This window comes from Teleopsis dalmanni, chromosome 1 (genome assembly GCF_002237135.1).
Source record: "Teleopsis dalmanni isolate 2A chromosome 1, ASM223713v2, whole genome shotgun sequence".
Classification (NCBI taxonomy): Eukaryota; Metazoa; Arthropoda; class Insecta; order Diptera; family Diopsidae; genus Teleopsis; species Teleopsis dalmanni.
This window is the reverse complement of record NC_051846.1, coordinates 155,111,839-155,122,306: the sequence shown is the minus strand read 5'-3', so window position 1 is coordinate 155,122,306 and position 10,468 is coordinate 155,111,839. Positions and strand designations below refer to the sequence as shown.

General features: G+C 33.8%; 1 protein-coding gene across 1 annotated transcript; it reads right to left on the bottom strand.

The window, feature by feature from the left end:
• Positions 1-1,344: 1,344 nt before the first annotated feature.
• On the bottom strand, positions 1,345-4,620 carry LOC119666509. Its single transcript, XM_038075791.1, has one exon. It carries the CDS (start codon positions 4,618-4,620, stop codon positions 1,345-1,347), a length of 3,276 nt encoding a protein of 1,091 aa, XP_037931719.1.
• Positions 4,621-10,468: the final 5,848 nt, after the last annotated feature.

The window sequence follows — 10,468 nt, the reverse complement described above, 5'->3', positions numbered from 1 at the left end:
CACTGACGTCACATTCATAACGCGTGTTTAATTGGTATTCGTTTATTCTAGTTTGTATGTTTCACAATTTCTTTGAACATTATTTATTTTCATTCACATTATTTACTATTATTTAGTTAATTTAATTAAAAGTTTAAAGTTTATTTTATTTTTAACAGTTTTTACACTTTTTATAGTTTAGGTCCTTTGCCAGTTTGGCAGGATCGCCATGTAATAAGTTTGATGTGTTCTTTAATAAATTAAAAGTCTATATTTAAAGTGTTTTTAATTTTCTTTATTTTTACATGTTTTGAATAAGTATATTTCGAATTAGGTTTCCGTCAAGAGACTGCCTTCGTACTTCATTTTCTAAACCGAGGAAAGTTCGGTTTTCTTATTTACTGAGAACGCTTTACATAATTATCTGCGTTCTGCTTTATATGCTTAAATTCTATTGGTTAGTATTAATCATAAATATTATGTATTGGTCTGTCTTACTCTTTTTATAATTTGTGTTACGGTGGCACACATATGGTCACCAGCTGTAACTAGGGCAAATCATATTGCATGCATACTTGCTTGCAATATGATCCCGGAAAACACTTAACATGCTTTACAAACCTCAACCTAAATTTGTCAAGCGTATATTAAAAACAATTAAATATGCGACGAAACTGTTTGTCATAAAGAAATGACAAATAGTATGAGTCGAATTTCCAACTCATAAATTATTTTATATTTGGCACTTTGGGAAATGCGATACGAATCGCATTTCAAGTGTTTTGGGTTAGCTTGTCAAGATAATTACCTCACACAGTACATTGTGTGAGGTCATGGTTGAAATATATCCATATGACAGTACAAGATACTTTATTTACAACTCTAATTTTTTTTTACAAATTGAAGCTAAATGACCAATTCTTCCACACTGATGATATTTAAATGACTTGTAATAGCATTGTAAAAATAAGTTAATATGTAATAATGGCAGGATCGCCATGTAAAAATAAGTTAATTGTTTTATTTAATTTCTCCACTAGTAACGTCAATTATTTCATTCTTAATAAATAAAAACACCTTTATTTAATTTGTATTTAGTTTGATATTTTATTTAAAGTTATATTGTCTTTTTAAAAATACTTAGAGAGGTTACACTGATACGTTAGTATCTGTAGATTATCGAACTAAGACTGAACTAAGACTGGCTTCATTTTCTTCATAGAGATCGAAGTCAGCTTGGTTTATTACTTAAAATCTATTTACAATTATTAATGCTTAAATTCTATTGGTTATCATATAATTTCTTATATACTAGGTCAAACTATATTTAATTATTTGTGGCAACCATATGTGTGCCAACTGTAATTAGGGCGGTTCATATTGCATGCACCATTTGCCGCGACGCGTTAATGTCGAAAGTATCTCACGCACCCATCGTCGCCAAAATTGATTTGCAAACATTTCAGATTGTAGCAGGCACATCTTTGGATCGATTCTCTTAGCATCACAAAATGGTTTCAAACCATTAGCGCTCCCCAACAAGAAATGGTTTGGAGTTATTGGATCCTCATCTTCACTATCGAGTGACACGTAGGTTAAAGGACGCGAGTTGATGATCATTTCAACTTCAAGTAATGCAGTACGTAAACTTTCATCCGTAAAACGTTGAGATGGCGAAATTTGATACAGCACTGTCTTAATTGTTCTAATCAGTCGCTCCCACGCTCCTCCCATATGTGGTGCTGCCGGTGGATTAAATTTCCAGTCTATTCCTTGATGAGCTAGCTTGTGTTGCATAACCGAGGAATCAATGTTCTTTAACTCCTTTCTTAAAACGTTCTCGACACCGTGAAAATTCGTTGCATTATCGCTGTAGATGGTGATAGGTTCTCCTCGTCTGGCAATAAAATTTCTTAAACACATTAGGCATGAGTCAGTACTAAGACTATGGGCGATCTCGATGTGAACGGCTCTGATAGTCAAACAAGTTATTATAACACCCCACCTTTTCAGTGCTTTGCGGTCGCTCCAAATGAAACGCTTTTTAATATCAAATGTGTGTACTTTACATATTGTATTCATAAGCCATGTGCCAATTACAGCAGCTTGTAGCTTCATTTTTGGAATAGACATCGGTCGCATTGGAGCGACTTTGGTTTTTGCTGCTACGATCCTCGTACTTACTCCATATTTATCTTTAATGCGGAAGTATGATACAGCTGCATAAGCAAACTCACTCGCATCTACGAATGTATGAATTTGTACATCACATGAACTTTCTGTTATGTATGGTGAATAACAACGGGGTACAGAAATATTAACAAAAATAGGCATGCAGGCAACCCAAGCTAACCACTTGCCCATAAGATCGGGTACCAGTGGTTGATCCCAGTCGATTCCGCTTCTCCAAATATCCTGAATAAGTATTTTTAAATATGATGTGAGGCAAGCTGCCAGTCCCAATGGATCAAAAATGGACATTAAAATTTGAAGTACTTCTCTTTTAGTGGGTACAATTTCATCTGCAAAAACATTACGACGTAAACGAACGAATTTTAAAACATATTTAAAGCAATCTGACTTCGGGTCCCAATACATGCCGAGAATTTTTTCAATCGGAAGTGTGTCGATATTATTATTAAACGACTTACCCGTCTGTTCACCATTTTCGTTTAACGCAGCTAAAACTTCTGGTGCATTACTTGTCCAGCTTCTCATATGGAAACCACCTTGTTCATGTATGTTGCGAACTGCTTCGGCTAATGCTATTGCTTGTTTAATGGAATTTGTTGAATCTATAAAGTCATCCACGTAATGATTGTTTTTAATAGCGTACACTGCTCTAGGATTTTCAGCTATAAATCTTTCTGCGTTCAGGTTTCGAATAAAATGCGCTATATATGGTGAACATCGCGCACCAAAGCTAACTACATTTAATTTATAAACGCAAATATTTTTAAATGTCTCGCTGAACCATAGAAATCTCTGAGCATCAGTATCTGCTTCTTGTACTAGAATTCGATGAAACATTTCAGCAATGTCACCACAGACAGCTATTCTTCCTATACGAAAATTTAATAATATGTTTATAAGTGGTCGCAGCATATCCGGCCCCTTCAGCAAAAAATCGTTTAGTGACACTCCTTCAGCTTTGGCTGCAGCATCCCAAACTAATCTATGCTTTTTCGGTTTAAGTAGATTGCGCACAATAAAAATTGGTAAATACCAAATCTTCCCACCTCGCTCGTTAATTGCTTCTGGTGGCAACTCAGTTGCGTAGCCCTTGCTGACTAAAGTAGTGATTTGTTCCTTTAGCTTTTGACACAATTCAGGGTCCCCATGCATTTTTCGACGTAAGCACTCCGCTCGACGTAATGCCATCGGCAAGCTATTTGGCAAGTCGACCATATCGGTGTTCCATGGCAAATTGACAACGTAGCGGTTTCCGCGTAACTGGCACTTGCGCATTATTTCCTCTGCTCGCTGATCCTCAACTGAAAGTAATTCTGCTTTTGGGGTAGCCACCGCGACATTCTCGTTTACTATAAATGTCTTTACTAACTCATGAAGCTCTCTATCAGCTTCTTGTCCACAGCTACATTTGTGTAGGTTTAAGTTGTTACGGTGGTTTAATTCACCACCACCAAAAACTGTCCAACCAAGACGTGTTTTCACCGCCACGGGTTCTTGCCAGCCACCCTCCCTCACCTTAAGTGCTGAAATTAAGTTTGGATTATTTACGCCGATAATCAGCATGGGGACAGCATTTGTATAACTTGCTAGAGGCAAGCCATCTAAATGCGGATACCCTTGTTTTATTTTATCAGCTGCAAAAGATTCTGCTGACATGCGTAAGTTGCTTACTGTGCGGACATTTTTCAATGGGAATTTTTTAGCTTGAGGAGCATTGGCAGAAATTTGTAAGTTGAGCCTTTTTGAGTTATTCTCCTGTCGACTGATATTACCTGTCCAATTAATGCATAGCGCATCCTGGATACCATCGTTTCCCAATTCATCGGCTAGACTTGCTTCAATAAGCGTTAGTGTTGACCCATCGTCCATCAATGCATATGTGTTAATAGTCCTTTTGGTGCCATATAAAGTTACTGGAAGAGTTCGGCAATATGACCAGTTTTTTTTATTCACTGATAAATTATGGTTGTTGAGTAACGCTTTGTTTGAGTATGGACTTAAACTTATCTGTTCTACTATATCCGATGAAACATTGTTAGCTGTAGAAGATATTGCTGACGTAGATTGGTCTATCCGAGAATGCAGCATGGGGTGGTGTCGTGCATTGCAGCCATCAATGCCACACACTTTATTACTGAAACAGCGACGCCTATGCTCGCCTAAGCATTGTCGGCACAGCTTCTTTTCCTTGACAATGCGCCAGCGTTGATTGGTAGGCTCGTTCGTGAATATTTCACATTCCATTATTTTATGTCCGCCGCCACAAATGTAACACCTAACTGCCGTGGTTGTTATTTCAGCTGTCTGATGTATGTGCACTCGTCCTTCCTTTTTTAGTGGTTTATCTAAAAAAGAAGGTGTAGCTACTCTACTTGCCGCATTTGCTAAAGATGAGAGCCACGCTGAAAAATCGCGAAGTGTAGGATTGATGCTGAATGTAGTGCCCATTTGAGCTCCATATCTTCAGCTAATTTACTTATTAGCTCATGTAATAAGAGTGGATTATTAAAATAACTATTCAGCTTACATGCCTCAATTGTTGCAACTACATTTATTAATGTTGACTGCAAAGTCAATTAAATCGCCCAGCCTACCCCTTGGAGGCGGTAACTGACGCATTTTCTCAATTAATTTATTTAAAATAATTTCTGGTCGTCCAAAATACATACGAAGAGTGTTTATTATTTCTTCAACCATATTAGGCAACACCAACATATTGCGTACTACATCGCGCGCTTTACCAATGAGGCACCTTTGTAAGCGCATTAGACATTCATAATCGGAGAAACCTGCGATTTGCTTAGTTTGCTCGTACGCACTTATAAAAATGTGCCATTCTTCTGGATCGCCGCGGAACGTAGGCAAATCTCTCGGTATGCATTGACGCGCTGCTAGCTGAGACGGCGTAAGCGTGGAAGCGATCTGTAAGGTATAAAGAGATGGATTATTTACTAACCTTGGTGTACTCTGCAGATGAGGTTGGCCATGTGGCGAAAAGTGTTCATCAGCTACGGCTTGATGTGCATTAAGTTGAGGTAATTGCCCAACTTCAGGCAAATGTGATTCCACGATACCCTCGTCGTCACTATCTGCAGTGAGGATTTTAAATTTTTCCCGCAAATAGCTCTCCCTGATCTGCAACGACTCTTCTAGTTGTTGCAACTTAAGTTGTTTTATACGAGTAATGTTGGCGCTGGGCTGCTGCTGTTGTCTACTATGTTGACCATCATCCTCATTGTGTTTGTGTGAGATTTTATCATCACCATCTGCATCTCCAACTTCAAGTATGGCTGCTGATGTTAAACCTTTATGAAGAGGCAGCTCCACGTCATTATCATTTTCCATATTATAAAGATTTTTTAAGATTTTCTTGTTGCAAAAATAAGTATATAAATACACTTTCGACAATTTTAAATAGCAATCTTTATTTTGAGCTTAAAAAATCTGTAACACGATTAATGATTACAACATGTAAATGCCATAATACAATGTACCTTTTCGTATCTTAATCCTAAACACACTTTGTTCTGAATATTTTTGCAACTCCCACTTATTTTGTTATATTTAGGTTTTATATTATTATTATTATTAATGTAATTGACATTGTTACTATAACTTTTTGAATCACTGAACCTAAGCTCTATAATAACTGCTTTTCTAAGTGCCAGTTCAATTGTAAGTTTCTCATCTTCCTCACATAGTCCTTCAAAAATTTTGTTGTTTATGCCCATGATGAACCGAAAAGCTGATAAACTTAAATGTTAAAGCTAATTTTTTTATTCTTGCATACCACTCTGACACCGTTTCTATTTCTGACTGCACTGCACTGTGAAAGTTTTTACGTTCTCTAAAAATTATAGTTGGTGAAGTATACTGTGTTTTTAAAATTGCACACAACTCTTCATACGTTTTTGATATAGATGATGCTGGACTGCATAAGTTATGCAATAGTTCATATGAAGCTGATCCAATATTTTTCAATAAAGAAGCTTTTTTTATGTTCTCTTCCGTGCAATTAATCTCGGCAAAATGAATTTCCAATCTCTCATTCCATAAAGTCCAATGCTCTTTTTAAGGCGAAAATTCAGCAAAAAAATTCAGTTTTGCTGGAATATATTTGGCGCGCTAGCGGTTTTTGCTGGTTCCGTTTGCTGCAACATATGTACGATCAAATCAAAATGTGTGATCAACGTTGGAATCAACTATTTGCAAGCACTGAACACTTGAATCCAGTACTTATGTTGATTCTATTTAAACAAGAAAGCCGAAGAGATTGCGACGATTGTCCTAATTATCCTAGTCACAGAATACTTAAATCCAGTGAATAGGCGCTTATGTGACGTAAATTCAGCACTTGAACTAAATTTACAAAGCTAAAGAAATGAATCAATAACGAATGTGGCTTCGCATCAATGGAATTGTCAAAAATTCAATTGTGCCTTTTATTTAAAATTAATAATCAATTTACAACAAATATATTAACTAAAATAACCTTGACCATGCATGCCAAACAATTAACTTGTTACAAACTGCAAGAGTGCATTTTCTTGCAGACGAAATTTGACGCTTTTGTTTTCATGAGCAAACAAAAGCGTAAGACGTTTTTTTGGGCATTGCATTGACAAAATTACTTTTTACAACAAAATATATTTGAAATGAAATTATTACAACACAAAATAATATAAATAAAATTATTCATACAAAATAATACAAACAAATTATTCATACTGTAAGGATGGAAATTTTAACTAATTTCCAACCTACATACAATCACTGTGGAGTTAATATCTACAATGAAAACTGGTTAATTTTTATTGTAAATATAAAACGTAAACAACTTACCATAAACCCACCCCCGCATGCACGTAATTGCACCAAATGAACAAACCTGAGATTACATTGAAAATGCAAGTAATATAAAATATATTTAAACAAATAAATAATACACTCACCTTTAATATTTGTAATATTTATTTAATATAAATATTTAATAATAAAAAATATTTATAAATAAATAAATTTATTAATAAATAATAAATCACAAACACCGGCATAAACACGTTTGTAAACAAAACAAGAAATGTCAAAGCATGAAAGCTTTGGTTGAACTAAATACAAAGCACGGCGAATTTAAGAACACACGAAAACACAAAGCACAGAAATTACACCCAGGCGAACAACAGCAGCAAAAGACAACAAGTATCAAAAATACCAACGGCAAATGTACCGATGCGCTACAGGAAAAGCTTCGGTCGTTTGAGTATAAATAAACGCACATTGTACAAGCAAGGGCACTTGTTGGGAAACTCTCAAAGGTAGTAATACGTCTTTGCGAAACAAGTCAGTAGAACTATAGTGTCAAGGTAGTATATACGTCTTGACAAGTAGATTGTATATGTAGTCTTATATGTAAATCAAGCCAAGGTAGTCATGATACATCTTGACTAGTAGGATTTTCTGTAGGTTTGAGTTAGGGCAGTAATACGTCCTAACATTAATGAATGCAAACCAAGGCTGTAACCCAGCATAACACTTTTAATCTCCAGTTAACGACGTCTTCTGACAAAACACCAAGATTAGCACAAGTAGTGTCGTCTGACAGCAACATTTCAGGCACATGGAAACAATAATCGGAACAATCATCGAAGCACAATTATTCCAAATAATCGTAGTCATCAAATTAGCAAACCATATTATATTATAATTATATTAGATTGTAAAACCTTATTTTATTTTAAATTCTCCTAAATAAATAATTGAATTACTACATCACATTGTCTTTGACTTTCAAAATAAAAATTCTATTGCAACGACCCCTGGACGACGGCTGAGTATACCTCAGCATCATCAGCGACAGAAAGTGTGTCGTTACAATACATAGTAATATAATATAATATTTAACAACATCTTTAATTTATTTTAAATATGTGAACACGAAACATACAGCCCTTATGGACGTGTGCGAGTTAGGCTAAGTTGATACTAAACCAAATGGGACTTTTCTTGGGATTTTTTACACTGCACACATTTAGCCACTTAGCCCAAAAAAGTGTGCGAGTTACATTTTGACAGCTTATATCAGCTGTGAATATGTTTGATTTCAGAATTTTGTTTACATATTTTGCAATAGCGAAGCAAATTGATGAAGCATTTTTATTTATGCAATTTTTCGAATTAATTTAATTAAATATTTGTCTTAACATATTGATAAAGAGATTCCTAGAAGAATATCCAAAGGTAATTATGAAATAATTTCAGTAAATAACATAAATTATCAGTTTGATTATTTAGCGCGAGCTTTTATGCCAAAATGGATATTCTTCCGAAATATTTAGAGCTGTTGTAAAAAAGGATAAATCGATTATAAAAAAGTGAAATTCTCTCACCAAAAGAAGAAACTTGTTTAGATTTTCTCAAAATTCATTTGTGTAAAATAAACTTGACCCGCTGCATTAATTTGCGTAAAAAAACTGAGCTTATATCGGGAACTTCTGGTGCAGAAGTTAAAGGCGTTTGTATAGAAGCTGGTATGTACGCATTGCGTGGGCGTGGTGTGCATTTACTCAAGAAGATTTTGAAATGACTATCGCTAAAGTTATGCAGATGAATTCAGAGGATTCATGTCTATGGTATTAAGAAATTATGAAAGTAAATTTTAAGACTTTTATATATTTATACACCGAATATTATAAAATGATTATTGATTTGTAATTGAATTATTTCTTGGGTCTTCACAATTAAAAGTTAAAAACTAAATATAACATTTACGTTTTTTGTATTTGCTAATTTTTTGTGAGAAACGCATAATTATTTTTTTTTTGTTATTAAAATTTTGGTCTTATTACTATATATTTTATTACAGTTGTAGATAATTTTAATTTATATAAAAAATGTTTTGTCCTAAATTTTTTTTCAAAACCTCTTGAGTTGCGTTTTCTAAATAAAAAATTTCGTAACATGCCACAGTACAATAAAAATCTAGGGGATTATTGACTTTGTCTCAGACTTACTCAGCATCAACTAACCATTGCCACTAAAAACTTTAGAGAAAGTTTCATCGTTCGTAAGAAAACGAGATCAAGTAGGATTCAATAAATCAAAGCACTTATCTCGGCTTTAACAACAAAATGTTTGCAGACATTGCATAAATTAGAGCAGTGATTCTCGACTCAAGACATGCTGTAGACCAAAAAAATATTCAATGTACATTTACATGCCATCAGTGCTAATGATACCCTTATTTTGAAGTTATTTAAGCCACCATCATATAGAGTTTTTGTTACAAAGTAAATTTAAATCTAGCCAGGTTTATATATAAAAAATTCAGAAAATAATTGTGTTGAATAAATGAAATTTTATTTTATTTATTAATGAAGTACTAAAACCGTATTTACAATCATTACAAGGTCTGAATTAAAAGGTAAGTCAAAAATTATATTTGTTATGAAGATAACAGCATACGAATATCATTATTATCAGTAACATCCTAACATGTTTGATCATTTCTATCAATTAGTTTGCTATTTGCATTAAATGATAGTAAGAACGTACATAAACAAAGTGACCACCACTAACAGCATAATGTGATGCAGTCTGTTCTTCATTTGCAAAACTTCCAAGATTGGCTTCTTTGACAAAGTAAAAAACATCTTTTTCATGTTCAGCTTTTTGTACTACATCATTTATCGGTAGCTCAGTGAAATGAACTACCCAACTAAAGGCAGGTTCACATTTCTGTGCATTTTTTAACTTTGGCTGCCAAAGCGGATCAAGATGTTTTACCTTTTCAATATACAAATTGCTTACAAACAATGTTGAACACAAACAAATTATTTACATGTCAAAAATTACCAAAACAATATTGCCAAATCAATGAAAAAAATTCAATTATTTTTTTGGAATCAGCCACTATAATAAAATTTTATCAAAGAAATGTTTATAATATTAAATAAAAGTAATAAAAATTTTGGAAAATACAAATATTTACAGAATTTATTGCAAATGTTCATTAAATAATGAAAAATATATGCACAAAGTGATCAAGTTTTCGGTTAAAAGTTTTCTAATAACGATGATTAATTTTTTTTTAATACATGTAAAACAAAACGTTTTAATAAAATTATTTTTTATTGTCATTTTCTATATTCTTATATTTATTTGAATTCAATTATGAAAATACTAAAATGGCAACTCTGGCGATTTAGTCTAGACTTAGCCACCTCGAAAATATGCTAAGTATCGTTATCGGCACAACTTAGAATTTCCCTCATTTAGAACGCAACTTAGCCTAACTCGC